The sequence below is a fragment of the Balaenoptera acutorostrata genome, chromosome 2 (genome assembly GCF_949987535.1).
Source record: "Balaenoptera acutorostrata chromosome 2, mBalAcu1.1, whole genome shotgun sequence".
NCBI classification, from domain to species: domain Eukaryota; kingdom Metazoa; phylum Chordata; class Mammalia; order Artiodactyla; family Balaenopteridae; genus Balaenoptera; species Balaenoptera acutorostrata.
Window position 1 is genome coordinate 185297059 of NC_080065.1, and position 18665 is coordinate 185315723.

Genomic DNA, 18665 nt, shown 5'->3' on the forward strand with positions numbered 1-18665 from the left:
GCAAACAGGCTTTCTGGAGGCAGGCAGGTAACACGCTCTGCATCTGGGCCTGTGGGTTCAGGATAAAAACCCCTCCTCTGAAGAATGGGAGAAGAGGTGCTACACACCTGACACACAGCAGGGGCTTGATGACTGGTGACTCGTGTGAGGGAGACGTGGCTTGTCAATGTCCTCCCCGCCAGATGCAACATTATATAAACACTTAACTTTTATGGGTACTTTTTCTAAAGCTCCATCAATGATTAAAATGTTGCGTCAGGGGGGCTTCCCTGGTGGCGCAGTGGTTGGGAATCTGCCTGCCAATGCAGGAGACATGCGTTCGAGCCCTGCTCTGGGAGGATCCCACATGCCGCGGAGCAACTAAGCCCGTGAGCCACAACTACTGAGCATGCGCGTCTGGAGCCTGTGCTCCGCAACGGGAGAGGCCGCAACAGTGAGAGGCCCGCGCACCGCGATGAAGAGTGGATCCTGCTCGCCGCAACTGGAGGAAGCCCTCACACAGAAACGAAGATCCAACACAGCCAAAAATAAATAAATAAATTTATTTTAAAAAAAAAATGTTGCGTCAGGATTAAGAACCAGTTCCTATGTTATTAGGCCATGAAAAGCAATGAAGTTTTGATACATGACGCAATGTGGATGGACTTTGAGAACATGATGCTCAGTGAGAAAAGCCAGAAACAGAAGGACACACAGTGTGTGATTCCATTGATGGGAAACGTCCAGAACAGGCAAATCCAGAGACACAGAGAGTGAGTTCCTGGTTGTCAAGGGCTGGGGAAGGGGATGGGGGTGACTGCTGATGGGGATGGGGCTTCTTTTGGGGGTTTAGACAGTGGTGATGGTGGCAGAACATGGTGAATGTACTAAAAACTAAATTGTACAATTTTATTTTTATCTACTTAATATTTACTTATTTGGCTGCACCGGGTCTTAGTTGTAGCACGTGGGATCTTCATTGCCACGTGCAGGATCTTTTAGTTGTGGCATGCAAACTCTTAGTTGCCACATGTGGGATCTAGTTCCCCAACCAGGGATCGAACCTGGGTCCCCTGCATTAGGAGCTCGGGGTCTTAACCGCTGGGCCGCCAGGGAAGTCCCTGTACGTTTTTAAATGGCACATGTTATGTCATGTGAATTATATCTCAATGTTTTTAATGGCACATGTTATGTCATGTGAATTATATCTCAATGTTTTTAATGGCACATGTTATGTCATGTGAATTATATCTCAATGTTTTTAATGGCACATGTTATGTCATGTGAATTATATCTCAATGTTTTTAATGGCACATGTTATGTCATGTGAATTATATCTCAATGTTTTTAATGGCACATGTTATGTCATGTGAATTATATCTCAATGTTTTTAATGGCACATGTTATGTCATGTGAATTATATCTCAATGTTTTTAATGGCACATGTTATGTCATGTGAATTATATCTCAATGTTTTTAATGGCACATGTTATGTCATGTGAATTATATCTCAATGTTTTTAATGGCACATGTTATGTCATGTGAATTATATCTCAATGTTTTTAATGGCACATGTTATGTCATGTGAATTATATCTCAATGTTTTTAATGGCACATGTTATGTCATGTGAATTATATCTCAATGTTTTTAATGGCACATGTTATGTCATGTGAATTATATCTCAATGTTTTTAATGGCACATGTTATGTCATGTGAATTATATCTCAATGTTTTTAATGGCACATGTTATGTCATGTGAATTATATCTCAATGTTTTTAATGGCACATGTTATGTCATGTGAATTATATCTCAATGTTTTTAATGGCACATGTTATGTCATGTGAATTATATCTCAATGTTTTTAATGGCACATGTTATGTCATGTGAATTATATCTCAATGTTTTTAATGGCACATGTTATGTCATGTGAATTATATCTCAATGTTTTTAATGGCACATGTTATGTCATGTGAATTATATCTCAATGTTTTTAATGGCACATGTTATGTCATGTGAATTATATCTCAATGTTTTTAATGGCACATGTTATGTCATGTGAATTATATCTCAATGTTTTTAATGGCACATGTTATGTCATGTGAATTATATCTCAATGTTTTTAATGGCACATGTTATGTCATGTGAATTATATCTCAATGTTTTTAAAAGGAACCATTTCCCCAGACAGGTAGCTGGAGCCACGGAAATGCCAGTTTACGGCATTAACTTCTGTGGAAACGCAGATCGGGAACTCGGGGCGGCCAGGACCCCGCCTTCCTCGCCGGCTCCGCTGGTGTCCAGGCTGCCTGGTCACACCGGGTAGCTGGAGCAGCAGGAAGGCTGGACGGCAGGGAGCTTCCACACCCCGCCAGCGGCACCCACCGGGGACGGACCCCTCCTCCTCCTTGAACTTCCTTCCTTCCCTATTGGCCACCGTCCAAGAGGCAGGGAACACGGGGAAGTCATCTCTGCAGGACAAGGCAGCTCAAGGTCACTGGAGGCTGGAAGTATAATCCCCCAGAAGCCACAGAGGCCACGGCTGAAGGAGGTGAGTGTGGCCCAAAGGTGCTTCCACAGCCCAGTGGCCAGTGGGGAGCCGAGTGCAGGTCCTGATGCCCCCCCTTTGCCTACACCGTCTGTGGCGGCCTCTAGACGCTGGGAAAGGCAGGGGGCACTTCTCCCCTTGAGCCCTGGCAGGAAGGCAGACCCGCCCACACCTGGATTTAGCCTCGGGGGACAGGGGCCATGTCCGACTTCTGACCTCCAGGACTGAGATGATCTGTGTGGTTAAAAGCCACTGAATCTGTGGGACTGTCTCAGCAGCGACAGGAGATGCACACACAACCCGGTTCAGTGGTTCCAAGGTGACCCACACAGGGTCCACGCTGGGGGTTCCTGGAAGCTAGGGGCAGGGAGGGGCGGCGGCGCTGAGAGATCAGCACAGACACGGGCAGAGGTCATGATGTCTATTTATTCCCCACACGTTACGTTATGCTTGTCACCATGGCTAGCACGCAAGAGTTAGGACACAGCTCGCCGGACGTGTGCCAGACGGCAGGTGGCTGGCGGCCGTCTCCCTACTAGTTACCTACACACACGGTGCTGGGTCACCTCGCACATGGCCCGACACCACCAGGGAGCCTCCAACGATCCAGCTGCCAACGCTGCTGCCGGAGCGGCGGTGCCAGCCGACCCCTCCTCCCCACGCCGCCCCGCCTCGCCTGGGGCCGCCGGGCATCCACGGTGGCTGCCTGGCAATCTCAGGCCAAGGCCGGCGGCACCAGGACCCCCTGCAGCCCCCACTCCCAAAGGGAGGAGGGCCCGCTGAGGACGCAGAGGCGCCGGCCAGCGGGACCACCTGTGGGCAGAAGGGCAGTGGCTGGGACACACGGCCAGGCCGGGATGGGCTCGGGGGCCAGGCTGAAGGTGGTGAGAGGGCCCCTCACGGTCTATCGGTCGTGAGTACTGGGAAGAGAGCATTGGGATCAGACCCGCGTCCATCCAAATGCTCAGCTGGAAGAAAAGTCCCAGAAATGGGTCCTGCACACCCAGGACGTCCGCTCCGGCCCGCCCCCAGGCCCAGGGCAACAGAACCAGCTCCTGGGAACCTGCAGCGGGAGTTGCTCATGCGAGAACCCGGGTCCGAGGGCCGGGCTGGCTGGTAGGGAGCCCTTCCGAGCAGGGACGGCTGGAGTGGCCACGGTCAACACAGAGAGCAGCTTCTCGTGGGCTGCGAGGCCCCTGAAGACAGGCCAAGGGGGCGGGACTGCAGAAGGGACTTTGGGCCACGGCTTCCCCATGGGCCGCTTCTCGAGAGCGGCGAAAGGACCCCCCCAAGTTATTCTAGAAAATACTTTAGAGACTGGGTTTTTGGGGGGCTGGGAGTGAGATTGGTGCTGGTCTGTGCTCACAGCTTGCTGGTTCTGTTTCGAGAAGGGTCTGGGGGCCGTGAGAGAGTACAAAAAGGGAGGGAAGGGCAGAGGCAAAAAAATAAAAATAATAAAAATCCGTCTTAACATGCAGGTCCAATTCCTTTTCCTCTCATGGGCGGTCCAATGGGAAGAGACGGAAAAGTGAGAGAAGGCTTCCGGTCAGCCGGGAAGGACCTGATGGCGCTGGGGGGCTGGAGAGAGAAACAGCCCAACTGAACGGGACTGGGAGGGGTGGGGGATCCGGGTGGGAACCCCCGGCAAGGGGCCTGATGACCAGAGACGCCCCCGCGTGGCCTCGGCGACGCGGGCCCGGCCCCGGACTCACCGGGCAGTCATTCCCGCGGGTCGTCGCTGCTGGCACTGGGGGTCCGACTCCGGATCTGACTGCGCAGCTGTTCTATCAACTCTGGGTTCTGCTGCTGCATCTGCTGAGCGAACTGCTGGCCCCTGCGGGGAGGGGAGGTGCGCCCGGGCTCAGCCTGGCCCAGGGTGCCCGCCCCACGTGCCCCTCGAAGGCAGGGGGACCGCTCCCTGGAGGGCAGGCCCTACAGAGCAGGTCTCTCTTCCTGGGAGGGAGGGGGACACGCCCCGCCTGCCCAGGAGCCCCGCCTGGCAGGTCCACTCACGCCTGGATGAGGCTGGCCAGGTCGTTCTGCGAGGGGTTGGTGCCGGGAGTCCCCAGGGGGTTGTGGCCGCCCGAAATCATGCCGGACATGCTGCAAAGAGAGCCCTTGACTCACAGACGGCTCAGCCCTCCTCCCTCTGAGCCCCACTTGGCCCTTCCCCTCTGCCGGCAATGGACATCTCCTGGGGCCCAAACCTGCCCTCAGCCCACCCTTCTGACTGCAGCCTGTCAATTCCATCAGCTTTCCCAGCAACACCCTTTTTTGGCTTAAAGACAGTGATTCTCAACAGGGCAACGCTGTCCCTCAGGGACACCGGGTGACGCCAGGGACAGAGAAGGCCACACAGTGTCTGAGTCCACTGACGGGAAACGTCCAGAACAGGCAGATCCAGAGACAGAGAGTGGGTTCCTGGTGGTCAGGGGCTGGGGATGGTGCTAACGGGACGGGGTTTCTTTTTCGGGTGATGAATGTCTGGAACTAGACGGTGGCCACAGCTACAGGCCGTCGTAAATGTACTTAATGCCATGGAATCATAAACCTTAAGATGGTTAAAACGGTACATTTTATGCATCTTTCACCACAATAATTTTAACAAGACCCAAAGGAGAACGGTGGTCACTTACAGCTGTTGAACTTGGGGATTGTTCATGAGGTTGGATGCCTGAAGAAAAAAACAGACTTCTCAGAAAAAGCAAGCTCCCAAACGCATTTCGTCACTGACAAGGTTTCCCCGTAGGCACCGTGGGCCTCCAGCCCAGCACCCAGAGCGCCAGGCCCGCCTCTTCCCTGGGCCTCACCGCATCCCCACACGCTGTGACCCTGCCCTTTCCCCACTTCGATCCCATCCGGACTCTCATCTTAAGATTCCGGGCACCTCGTCATCCTTCCCCGACCAGGGACACCTGGGAGTCAGTCCCAGCTCTGCTCTGTGGATGAACATCATCCTGGAATCTCTCCTATACTGACACCCCCAGCCACGTTGGGATCATCTCCTCAGGGCCGATTTTAAGACGTGCACACGAGCAGAAGCCAGGGAAGCACCTTCCAGGCTGTGGCTCTCTCTGTAAAGGGCTGGAGAGCGCTACCAGCTGGCCTCGGCCCGTCCACTGCCCTGCATGGCTGCGTGCCCAGGCCACGGTCACGCAAGTGCTGGGCGTGGCTGGGTGCCGACAGCATAGCACGAAGCTGAGGTGGGCTGGGACCGCCGACCTCGACGGACAAGGCCAAAGGAGCGGCCTCTGTCAGGCTGCTCCCCCCGCCGGGAGTCCTCTGGCAGCCTCGTGCCCGCCCCGCCCTGGACGAGAGCGGCAGCCCAGGCTCCGAGACGTGGGAGGCCAGACGCTTCCCGCTCAGGTGGGGACGTTTCTCTGACGGGGAACTCCAGGCTCCTCTCTCCCTGGCGACCTGAGACCCCCACCCTGAGGCCCCTTGAGCCAGCAGTGTGGCCTGAGGACCAGTGAGACCACCCGGGGGCTGACAGGCATGTGGTGGACACGCTGGGTGCCTGTTCCAGGGGACGGCCCTGCGCAGAACACGCGCATCTGGACCAGAGGGTGGTCGGCCCTTCCTCCGCGGGGCCCCCGCGCCCTGCGGTGTCTCGTCTGCACCTCTGGGAGCAGGTGCAGCGACTCTGCTGTCACCGTGGCCACACCGCGAGGGGGCCCGGGCTGGGGGGGAAGGGGGGTGGAGATTCCCCAGGTTATTCAGCTGGGAGAGGCGGGTTCAGTTTGTCCGGCTCCACACTCCACGGCGCCCAGTGTCCATGGTGTCTGCAGTGGGGCAGCCCTGGCCCGGGGCCCGTGGTGACATGGCAGGCGGGGGCCGTTACCATGCTCATGAAGCTCGGGTTGTTCAGCAGGCCCGCGATGTCGAAGCTGCCAACACCTCCCGTCTGTGGTGTGAAGAAAAGCCCTGGTCAGTGGTGCCTGGACACAGAACCTCGACGGCTGGCCCCCCGGGAACTGAGGGGTAAGGTCCCACCTGGGGCCTGTTGGAATCCTGGGCGTCCCAGCAACCCGGGCGGCCAGGCCCTGCGGCTGGGGGTGCTTCGTAAAAGACGCGCACCACGGTGTGGGTCCCCCGGAAGAGCACGGTATATTAACCGTGTCTTTCACTTTGTGATGCTGACTGTGGCGGGACGGCCCCTCCCAGGGGTGGCCAATCCCTAGAAACGGTAAACAACTGGCCCGCGAGTGCACCTTTCACGCGCAAGCCAGCCTCTACGGGGTTCGGGGCCGCTGTCCCCCTGCCCTGGTCACCCCGGGCAGCCCCCCTGCCCCGGGGCCATTCAAACTAGCCGACCCCGTGCCTGCTCACCCTGCCTGCCAGCTCCTTCCCGCGGCCCACACAGCCCCCAGCCCTCTGCCTCCTGACGAGATGGGGCTTCCCCGTGTGACTCACACCCTCCCATTTCCGGGGGCTCTGCGAGGATAAGCCTCTTCCCGCACGACAGGACCCGGTTAAACAGATGCCGGACCCCCGGCACCGGAGACGTTCCTCCCACACGGGTCAGGCCCAGCCCTCGACCCCGCGCCGCCCTGCCCCCGCGGCCAGTCCCCGGGGGACTCACGGGACTGGGTGCCTCTCTCAGCCTCAGCTCCGCCACCTTGAGGTTGGACTTGTAGGTCTCGTTGTCGGGGTCCAGCTCCAGGGCCTTCCTGTAGTAGGCCACGGCCTCCGTGTGCTTGTTCAGGCTGGACAGAGCCAGGCTGCAGGAGGGACAGTGGGCGTGGAGGGCCTGGGAGGCCACCCGCCTGCCCGCCCCGCCCTGAACTGCTGGGGTTGCCATCCCTCGTCCATCCCACGTCGGGGGGGGGGGGGCTGGGAGGAGGCGGGGCAGGCGTGGTCAGAGCTCCTCCCTGCTCAGGCTGAGCTGAATCACAGGTGTGTCCTTGGACCACACTGGAGTTTATGCTAACGAGGAGGCCTGTTTATGCTAACGAGGTGGGCTTCCAGGAAGCCTCCGGATGCGCTGCTGGCCACAAAGACCAAACTCACCCCCAACTCCCGGGGAGGGAGGCGTTAGAGACGGGTTATAAAACCCACCCCCACTGGTGACCGCCCCGTGTGCTGGGTGGGGGCGCACCCCGAACCCCACGGGACAGAAGCTCTGCCTCAGGACCCTCCCCGACCTCGCCCTTGGCGCCCCTCCATCGGCTGCTCGTCTGCATCCCTTACGATAAGCCAGAGAAGGTTAAGTGAAACGCTTTCCTGAGTCCTGTGAGCCTTCGAGGGAATCGCTGAACCCAAGGAGAAGGTCGTGGGCACCCCGACTTACAGCTGGTCGGTCAGAAGCTCAGGTGACGGCCTGGACTCGGGATTGGTGTGTGGGGTGGGGCAGCCCAGTGGGCTGGGGCCTTAACGTGCGGGGCCCGCGCTGACCCCAGGCAGACAGTGTCTGCGGGGCGGTGGGCGAGCGGCACTCACCCCATCCTGCCGTAGGCCTTGCTGTAGGACGGGTCTATGCAGATGGCCCTCTCGCAGTCCTGCACCGCCCCCGCGTAGTTCCCCAGTTTGCTGTGGGCCGCAGCTCTGGGGGAAGGCAAACCAGGGCAGTCGGGGAGCTGATTCCAGTTTCCCCGTCTGTCAGGTGGGGCAGAGGCAGCGTTGCCAAGGATGGGAGGCCCGGTGGGGCTGGACACCTGGGCTGGCGCCGGAGGATACAGCAATCTGGGTGTCGCCCTGTTCACCAGGGAAACCGAGGCTGAGGGGGCAGACGAGTGCGGCCGCTAACACCACGGACACTGGGCCACACCTGGCCGGCCACCCGGCATGGGCTCGTTATTTGGGAGAGCAGCTGAGCCATCACTAACCCACAGATCGACCGCCCCTCCCATTCCTCTGGGGACCCCGCTCAGCCTGCCCAGGCCCCCGCCGGCCCCCACCGTACCTGTTACAGAAGTAGACGGCATTGGCGGGGTTCAGCTCGATGGCTTTCCCATAGAAGTGCACGGCAGCCTCAAAGTTTTCTACTTTCATCTGTTCGTTCCCTGAAGAGAAAGGGAAGGAAACGTACCCTCAGCTGTTCCCCTCGGACCCCGAAGTTCTGAGATGGCGTTCTCGGCTCGCCCAGCTTCCGTGTGACAGTTCGAGACTTTGGGGGCCCAGGATGCAACGCTTAGACACAGGCTGGGTTGGTGGCGTGGGGTGGAGGGTGGGTCTGCGTCCAGCACAGGGCCTGGCCTAAGCCAGCCCCCGGTGTAGCAGCTGTCAGTCCTGGTTGTGGTATTTGGGAACCTAAGCCTCAGATACCATCACTTTTGCTCGTTCCTTCAGAAACAGCCCAGTGTTAATGAGATGGAATTCACATACCGTGAGACTCACCCTTTAAAAGTGTGTAACTCAGCGGTTTTTAGTATATTCAAAGTGGTCCAACCATTAGCACTAATTCCAGAACATTCCATTAGCCAAAATAAGCACCATCCCCATTAGCTGTCACCACCCCACCCCCAGCCCCTCACAACCACACATCCACTCTCTGTGTCTGGATCTGCCTGTTCTGGACGTTTCCCATCAATGGAATCAGACACTGTGTGTCCTTCTGTCTGGCTTCTGTCCTTAAGAATCCTGTTCTCAAGGTCCATCCACGTTGTAGCGAGTGTCAGGGCTTCTCTCCTCTGCATGGCTGAGTGACGTTCCCATGTGTGGAGGGACATGTGTGTGTGTCTGCTCGTCAGCTGATGGGCACCTGGGCGGTTTCCACTCCTTGGCTGTTGTGCACCATGCCGCTATGAACATGCGTGCACAAGCATCTTTGTGGATGTGCGTTTGCATCCCTCCTGGGCACACCCTGGGGTGGAACTGCTGGGTCACATGGTCACTCTATCTAACCGCTTGGGAAGCTGTCGGACCGCCCTCCGCAGTGGCCTCACCCTTTAATTCCTCCTGGTCAAGGGTCTGATTTCTCTGCATCTCTGCATCCGTGTAAAAGCCCCCCGGCCCCCCTCTCCAAAGGCTGGTTTGCCATCCGCTCCACAGCCCGGGACCAGCCGGCCTCCGCCCCCTGCACCCAGAGGCCAGCTGTGCGGGGCGTTCCTTACCTTCGGTTTTGAGGCGTTCTGCCTCAGCCGAGTCCTCCTCCGAAGGTGGGGTTCGCTGGGGGCTCCTCAGATCAGGTGGTATCTCCTGGCCCCAAAGCCAGGATGAGCTCTTTGAGGGGCAGCGGGAAACCGCCGACCTCCTCCCCCAAGCCCAGAACCCTCCCCCCGACCCCACCCAGCCAGGGGACGCCCGAGGACAGCTGAGCCCCGGGGGGGTAACTCAGGCCCTCGAACTGAGACAGAACCACAGCCCCGCGGTGCCCGAGGCTCACCCTGCCCGCCGCAGCTGCTTCAAATATTTCGGGAAGAGTCTGGGGGAGCGCGAGGTCGCTATCCTCCACCGTCACCCCGAAAGCGGTCTCCAGGCATTGGATGGCAACTGCCAGGGGGACAGAGGTGTGCTCTGCTGAACCCAACCCCGAGCTGACGATTCTGGGGGCCAGCGCTCACGCTTCCTTTCTTGGGCGTGCTCGCTAAGGCCTCGGATGCACCAGGCGCTGCGTGCGCCCTGCAGGGCCCTATGGGTGCTGGTTCTGATTCCTCGGGCAGCGCACGATGGACCTGCCCCTCGAGCCCCGAGGCTGGGAGGAGGGGGGAAGCCGCCGTCCCTGCCCCACGGGGCTCAGGTGGTGACGCCAGGCCTCTCTGTGGGGTCACAATGCTGGGGCTGCCCGGGTGGGGGGCCTCGGGGGTTCGGCGCGGCCTGGTGGGCACGGAACAGCCACCTCCTGCCAGGCAGGCTAGCAGCCGGGTCTGGGCTGGGCTCCCCACCCCTGGCCTCTCTCCCTCCTTTGACCGGTAGGGACACACGCACAACGAGGGGGATGGAGAACCTTTGGGAGCTGCACCCCTCCAGAAGAGGACACCTGCGAGAGGCCCAGCCTAAAGTGAGGGAGGCGGGGGACAGCCCTGCACCCGCCTGGGGCTCAGCGTCCCTACCTGTGAAACGAAGACAGGGACCAGCCTATCACTCCCACCCCATGGAGTTTCTAGGCGCTGATGCAGGTGGGGGGTTGGGCATGGGACCCGAGGCCCCGGGGGGAGGGCATGGCCCGCACGTACCTTCCAAGCTCTCCTGGGCGTCAGAGGAGAGCTCCCCATGCTGGAGCTGGTCATGCAGGAACCGGATGATGGAGTAGGCCAGACGCTTCTTGTTATCCATCTCGAGATGGGAGGAGACGAGGCCTGGGGGTTTCAGGATCTGCGGACAGAGGTCCAGGGTGTGGGGACAGGAGGGCGGGCACAGCCAAGCCTTTCCCCCTCCGCCCTCCACCTCCACTCAGCCCGCACCTCCTGCTCCAGGCCCTCCAGGCTCCCCTCACGCCCCCGCCCTGCCCTGCAGGAGCCACTTTAACTCACTGGCTAATCGTGTCTGCCTGACAACAGTGAGGCAGAAATGTTAACTCTCCGCGTTTCACAGAGGAGACACTGAGGCTGTAGGTCCAGAGCCCCTTGCCGTCCTGCCTGACTCTAACCCCAGGGTGATGCAGCCCTGGGCCCGGTGGTCATCACTCCTCAGCGGCTGGACGGGGGGCGTAGGGCTCCCCAGGGACACAGAGGGCAGGCTGCAGCCCCACCTGCTGCTCCTCCACGCTCCGGACAAAAAAACGGTCCAACAGCTTCCGAGCCCCCCGAGCCCCGAACACCCGGGGGACACGCACCGCCCACAAGGGTCAGACAGGACCACTGGGTGGACCTGAGCAGACCAAAGGCCCAGAGGGCACTGACACCCCCTCCCAGGCAGCCTCAGGGCCTCCTCTGGGTTTCTCTACAACCTGCTGTATTCCTAGGCCAGGTGTGACTCTCCCAAGGGGACACTGGTGACAGCTGTGGTCGTCACAACTTGGGGGACGGGCCCCTACAGTGCTGAGGCGAGAACCCTGGAGAAGGAGCGTGGGAAGGGCCTGTTCCCTGCGGGCCGTGACGCACCAGGCACTTCACACACAGCTCGCCCCCTGCACAGGCCCACCTCCCACGCAGAGGGGAAACAGGCTCAGAGGGGGCACCCCACGCTTGCCCGAGGCCGTGCAGGGCTCACCCGGGAGGGTGGGATCCATGGTGCGAAGCATCTTGGTCCCCCAAACATGCCCCGCGGGGTGAACAGCCTGTGTGGCTTGGAAATCGAGGGGCGGCCTCCTGGACGAGTTATCTTTAACCCATCACTGGCCAGCGGCGGGTAAATCAAACTGGGCAGAGCAAGTCATAACCCCCAGGCTTCGCACACTGGCTGAGAGCAGGCCAGGCGCTGCCAGCACAGAGCCGCCAGGCGAGTGCAGTCAAGACACGCGATGCTGGCCGCGCTCAGAGCTGTTTCTGGTTCACAGAAAACTACATCCATCGACAACTTAAAAAAGGGAGAGAAGTCAGACACAGAAGGCCACACAGTGTGTGATTCCACTGATGGGAAATGTCCAGAACAGGCCAATCCACAGACACAGAGAGTGGGTTCGTGGTTGTCAAGGGCTGAGGAAGGGGTGGGGCTTCTTTTGGGAATGTTCTGGAATTAGTGGTGATGGTTGCACAGCACTGTGAATATACTAAAATCTACTAAATTTTACGGTATGCGAATTATATCTCAAATTTTAAAAAGGGAAGAACTTAAAGCAGCTATTTTGTACAGCTGGACAGGGCATTCTGGCCACCCCTGGAAAGCTCTACAGGGATGGTAATGAGCTTTCCTCCCCCATTTCTGGATACAATGAGCCTTTACCAAGCAAGTGCCTTTGGCCCAAGAGCGTCCCAGGAACTGCGAGGTCTGGTATCAGGACGCGCTAGAGCCCAGAGGACAGACGGCCAGCCCCAGATCCACAGGATCTCAGGGGCAACACAGAGGGACCCAGGGAGACCAACCAGCACAACCCGCTCGTTTTGAAGACAGTGAAACCCCCAAAGGTGAGTCATCTTCCCCAGCTGAACCAGTGAGCCACTGCCCAAAACGTCAACAATGTTCTGGTTTTACAGATACTTGACAAACGGCAGCATCATTCACCACAGCCGAAAGGCGGACAGAACCCAATGTCCATGCATGGATGATGGATCAACAAATGTGAGCCATCCACATAGCGGAATATTATCCAGCCTTAAAAAGGAAGGGCGTTCTGACACCTGCTACAACCTGGATGAACCTTAAGGACGTGATTGCTCAGTGAGATAAACCAGACACAGGACAAACACTGTCTGATTCAATTCACATGAGGTCCCTAGAGGACTCAAATCCATAGAGACAGGAAGTAAATCGTGGGGGCCAGGGGCTGGGGGAGGGGATGGGGAGTGTTTAATGGGGACAGAGTTTCAGTTTGGGAAGATGAGAAAGTTCTGGAGATGGAGGGTGGGGATGGTTGTACGACAACGTGAATGTGCCTAATGTCACTAAGCTGTGCGCTTAAAGATGGTTAAGTTGGGAAACTTTATGGTATATCTATTTTACTGTAATTAGAAGAAAATCTGTTTTCAAAGCCCAAAGTGGTCCTCTTAGGATGTGAACCTCTGAGACCCCAGGACCCTGATCCTTTTGTACATTCTGTTCTAAATCAGGGGTCAAGGGCCACACCTGGCAGCCGCTGTTTAGCTGAGGATGTCTTTTGCATCCCTACGTTATAGAAGTGTCTGCATAGCATGCTTGGTTTTCCTCAAGGGCCCCAAAGCCCACAGAATTTACCACCTGGGCCTTCATGTTTGCCAACCCCTCCCAGCCGACTTCTCAATCACTGAACGGGATGGAGGGGTGCCAGGGTCTCCCAGAGGGGGTCACAGATTGACAGGTCACATGGTAAGGTCACAGGCTGGGCAGCTGGGGCTCCCCCAAAGTGTTCCAGGCAGCACTTAGGGGCATGATCCCCCTGCCAGACCCACGGGAGCTGGTACTGGGCGACTGAGCTTCACACTGGGCTCGAGGGTGTGTGCGTGGGGGGATCTGTTTTCCCCACAGGGAACTAACGCAGGCCCTGTGGTGGCAAGCGTTTGCTTAAGAGTAGGATAAAGAGGCAATCTGATCTTTACGTGACTGAGCTGTGAGGACGGAGGGGGTGACTCTGAGGGGACCGTCAGGGTGCAGAGAACTGAGACACGAAGTCACACCCGTTCCTGGCACACCTTCAGTTCTTCCAAGGGCCCCAGCCCTTTGTACCTCAGGGCCTTTGTACATGCTGCTACCAGCCCTCCCACCCCGACTAAACGGCTCATGTGAGGCAACCGCTACCTGGTTTCCTGGTTCCTGGCTTCTCCTGGTCTACTGACATGACCTCCTCCCGAGGGTCGGCCCCCCAAGTTGACACAGTGAGCACCAAGACCAGGGCTCCCGGAGGCGCCCTGGGGGTAAAAACGGGCTCTGCAGTCTTAGCACCTGAGGTCCAGCCGTCTCCACCCGAGGCCAGCTCCACGTCGCCTCCCCACCCCTGAGCCGGGATGCTCGTGTCACGTCTGAAGGAGTCCCCGCGATGCCCTCTCTTTCCTCCTCTGTAAAACGGGGTAACGGAGGCTGTTGTGAGAATCCAGTGCCCCATGCGGGGCTGCTCCCCAAGGCGCTATCCGCATGGTGCGGGGGACATCACTCCTTTCGTGGGGAGTGTGCACTGTAGGGTATTTAACAGCATCCCCGGCATCCGTCCAGCAGTGTCCCCTGGCGGCAGAATCACTCGGGGCGAGACCCCCGGGGTTAGCGATTCCACTGACCCCCGGAGGCTACGTCCCATGACTATCTGACCTCTGAGGTCCCGGGATGCTATACACATTTAAATCCACACCTGAGTGGGAGGGAGGGGAGGTGACTCACACATGCTGGGGGTCACCCTGGTTTACACTGTCTGATCATCAGGGGTTTATTCTGGTGTCCAGTGTGAACAGGGATCAGACTCGATTTTTTTCCCAAATAATGAATGCAGGGCCCCTCCCCCTCAGCACAGCTGACATGGGAGCTGGGTCACTCTCTGTGGGGGGCGTCCTGGGCACCATGGGGTGTGGAGCAGCCTCCCTGGCCCCCACCCCCTCGATGCCAGGAGCCCCCCTCCCCCACAGTGGTAACAATCACAAAAGTCTCCAGACGTCACCAAACCACCACCAGCTGAAAATCACTGATAAACACTAAGTGGGAAAAATAAAAGTCAGCACGGGTCAGAGTTTCTGGCCAAACGACTTGGCTGCAAACTTTCAGCAAATCCTGTGTTTGCAGAGTATTTGGGGTTTCCGGACTGCAGAAAAGCGGGTGTGGGTCTGCAGCGGGGGACCCAGCACATGTTGGACACAGGCGGGCCGTGAGGACTGCCGCTCTCCTGCCTCTTGGGCGCGGAACAGCTGTCAGCCCTTCCTCGCCTTCCCGCTCCCTGCAAAGCCGGCCCAGGAATGCCAGGACGCTCTTTTCCTTGACTGCCCCTGGGCACTGGGGTCTCAGGAACAATCCCGACTTGTTCAGCTTTGGCTGCCGGACAGAATTCTCAGGGCAGGCCGCTCTCTCTGCCAACAGCGAGGGCTTTGTGAGGCTCCAAAGGCACCCGGGGCGCTGGCTGCAGGTGCAGGGTGCAGGCGAGAGCCTGGCTGGGGGACGGACGCTAGCCCCGGGGTGCGGCTGCAGAGGGGGTCCCGGTGCCAGTTCCTCCCTGTGCCTTCACAACCCCCGCCGGCTCTCCGCCCACCTTTCCACTTTATCATTAAAAACACCCCAGCCTCGGGACTTCCCTGGCAGTCCAGTGGTTAGGACTCCGAGCTTCCAGTGCAAGGGGCATGGGTTTGATCCGCGGTCCGGGAACTAAGATCCCACGTGCTGGGACTTCCCTGGTGGTGCAGTGGTTAAGAATCCGCCTGCCAATGCAGGGGACACGGGTTCGAGCCCTGGTCCGGGAAGATCCCACATGCCACGGAGCAACTAAGCCCGTGAGCCGCATCTACCGAGCCTGCGCTCTGGAGCCCACGAGCCACAACTACTGAGCCCACGTGCCACAGCTACTGAAGCCCGTGCGCCTAGAGCCCGTGCTCCACAACAAGAGAAGCCACCGCAATGAGAAGCCCGCTCACCGCAACTAGAGAAAGCCCGCACGCAGCAACAAAGACCCAACGCAACCAAAAATAAATAAATAAAATAAAATAAATTTATAAAAAAGAAAAAAAGATCCCACATGCTGTGCAGCTCGGCCAAAAAAACCCCAAAAACACCCCAGCCTCTACTCCTTTTATTTCCCTGCTCAGAACTGATCATTCGAAGAGGCAAAAGGGTACACTCAGGAAAATGAGTGACCCAGCCCCGGACCCCAGGAAGGAGAAGCACCCTCTTTCTGAGACTGCCCACCCCTTCTGGGGGGCCCTGCCCCGCCTCCACCCCGAATCCAGCTCTTCTCACCAACACCAGTGTGTGCAAGCTGGTCCTCTGTTCCTCCCTCCCCTCCCAGGGCACCTAGGGCTCCCAGGAAAGGGCCGTCCCAAGAGCTGGAACTCAGGCTCCAGCCCGAGCCCCACATCGCAGCCCTGTTTTCCTCTGAGAGGCTGCCAGGATGTCCTGCACACTAAAAACCCTCCACAGCCCCCCGAAACCTCCTGAGCAGGCACATGTGGCCCCTCACCAAAGCCCCTGTGCTCTGCTCAAACGCAACGCTCACCTTCCCTCCTGCCATCCAGGAACCACTCACTCCCCCTTCAACACCAAGCCAGAAGGTCACCTCCTCAGACAGAGCTGGACACCCTCTTCTTCCAGCAAAGCCCAGTACCTGTCCTGCCTCTGGTCCAGCATCTCCTACAAGGCCTTCCAACTCTTTCCTGGCCTGCCCACCCTGCACCCGACTGTGAGCCACTGGACAGACCACCTTCCCCCGGGGACCCCAGCACTCAGGGGCGTTTGGTCCACATGGAATCAGGGAAACCTTGGATCCTTGTCGTGGTCAGAGCCACGTGACCAGGTTCCTTTGGGAGGTCGGTTCTCTTGGGTCTCGGTTTCCTCATCAGCAGAGGGGATGACAAGCCTACCTACCAACCGTCCCCTTTACTCTTTCACCCTCACTGTGCATTGGCTGCCAGGGCCAGCACTGGGTCTTGGCCAAAAAAAAAAAAGTAGGAACAAGTAAGACAACAGCTCTCAATCCAGGGCAGAGCTTAACCCCATTTAGAACCACTCACCCTTCCAGGAAGACTGAATTATAAACCCCTGAATGAAATCCTTGGAGTGCCCAGGACTTTCCAGGCCCTGAGCTGAGTACACATAATGGCCTATTTCAGGGGTCAGCAAACATTTTCTGAAAAGGAGAGTCAGAATGAGGACGTTCAGCTTCCCAGGCCATGGATAACATGTATGCAATCAAGTGGCTGTGTTCCCACAAAACCTCATTCACAAACACAGGCTGCAGGGGGATTTGGCCCCCTGGTTACAGTTTACTTAATCTAAATCCCATTGTACAGAACAAAAAACTGAGGCTTAGAGAGATGGGGGCACCCCCCCCAAGGGCACCCAGCTAAGATGCAAATCAGCAGTTTTGAACCTGGGCAGGCTGAGTCCAGAGCCTAAACTCCAAAATACCCTTTCCTCATCCCATAAAAGTGGGCACGCACACAAAACCTTGCACGTGATTTCTTGGGAGGTTCACACCCTCTGCCCCCTCTGAAGCCCACTGGTGAAGAATCACTAGTCTAGGGTAGGATTTAACTTTGGCACTGTGGACATTTGGGGCCAGATCATTTTCTGTGGGGGCCGTGCTGTGCACTGAGGGGTGTGGAGCAACATCCCTGGTCCCCACCCACTTGATGCCAGGAGTGCCCCTGGTCGTGAAAGCCTCAGATGTCCCCAGACACGGCCCCGTGTCCCCTGACCGGACAAAATCCCTGGTCTAGGGAGAGGAAAAGCAGACAAAAATAACCAGAGAGGCAGAAACAAAAGAAAATGGGAACATCACTCAGCGGGGATGCAGAGTGCACACGCATTTCCTGGCACCTAATAACAAAACTAGCTGTCCTCTAGAAAGCTCTTGACAAGGTGTGGGAACCTGAGTAAAGAATGTTCCACGTGTATTTAACCTCAAAATGCCTGTAAGAGGCATGTACTTCTAGAGCCCCTATTAGTAGAAGAAAAAGGCTGGTGGAGAGTGGAAGCGATCTCCCCGAGCTTACACAGCCAGCGAGAGGTGGACGAGCTGGTCCTCAACCCCAGATTTCTCCCACCTCCAGCACAGTAGGCAGAGGCCCTCCGTGTGAAATCAGACTAACCGCTGCTGATCCCTTTGAGCTCCCACTTCGCGCTGGGGGCCCTGCGACTTCAATCCTCCCGGAAAGCCTCCCACCCCAGGCAGGGGCGAAGACGACGCCCATTTTACAGAAGGGGAAACTGAGGCTCCGAGAAGCCAAGAGGCTGGCCAAGGTCACCCAGGTAGAGAGTGGCGGGGCCGAGACAGGAGCCCCGACTTGAACCACACGAACGGGGGACCCGATTCAAAAGGACCGTGTTTCCGGGAAGCAGTAGACACCCAGCAAGCGCTCACTACGTGCGGGGCGCTTTGCCTCCCGCTGTCCACCCGCCGGCCTGCGAACCCGCATTTCCCGGGCCTGGGGTCTGCGGGAGGGAGACCCGGGCCGGCGAGGGCCTGCCCGACGCCGTCCGGCCTCAGTTTCCCCTCCGCACCGCCCACTCATAGTACCCCGCGGATCGCGGCGACCCCGGCCCCACACCGACGTCCTCTTACGGGGCCCGGAGCCCTGGGAGCCCCAAGAGCCCCGAACCGCGGACCTCAGGCCCGCCGGGCTCAGCGCCGAGTCGCCCCACTCACCTCTCAGGCAGCAGAACCCCGACCCACCGACGGCTGCGCCTGCGTACCGCGGCCCCGCCCGGTCCCGCCCCCCAGCTGCGACGCCTGCGCAGAAGGAGCCAGCACCCGCGGGCTTTCATTCTGCGCAGGCGCACCAATTATCTAGGCTGGCTTTGGGGGGGAAGTGACGCAATTTAGAGGCTGGGACAAGCTGGTCGTTAGGGCAACTGACCTCTGTGACCGAACGGAGGGCGGAAATCAGAACTGACTAGTCCTCTACAGCCGGAATGGAGCGGTGCATGGTGGGACAGTGGGGGACTCTTGTGGGTTGGCGGAGCCGTCATGTGGTGCAGAGTCGGCCACGTGGTGCAGC

At 58.3% G+C, this 18665-nt stretch overlaps 1 protein-coding gene across 4 annotated transcripts; it reads right to left on the reverse strand.

The window, feature by feature from the left end:
• Positions 1-2932: 2932 nt before the first annotated feature.
• On the reverse strand, positions 2933-18407 carry SGTA (small glutamine rich tetratricopeptide repeat co-chaperone alpha). Of its 4 annotated transcripts, XM_057541352.1 has the most exons (13): positions 18314-18357; positions 13921-14033; positions 10641-10779; positions 9851-9957; positions 9579-9663; positions 8429-8528; positions 7966-8070; positions 7109-7247; positions 6368-6430; positions 5163-5200; positions 4540-4629; positions 4239-4360; positions 2933-4104 (listed from the first exon to the last, which is right to left on the reverse strand). In XM_057541352.1, exons 3-12 carry the CDS (start codon positions 10738-10740, stop codon positions 4246-4248), a joined length of 942 nt encoding a protein of 313 aa, XP_057397335.1. In that variant the 5' UTR covers positions 10741-10779; positions 13921-14033; positions 18314-18357; the 3' UTR covers positions 2933-4104; positions 4239-4245. The 4 variants fall into 4 exon arrangements, with proteins under 4 accessions (XP_057397335.1, XP_057397334.1, XP_057397337.1 ...); XM_057541351.1 differs by lacking the exon at positions 13921-14033 and having other exon boundaries at positions 18314-18407; XM_057541354.1 differs by lacking the exons at positions 13921-14033; positions 18314-18357 and adding an exon at positions 16677-16781.
• Between the last annotated feature and the right edge of the window lie 258 nt (positions 18408-18665).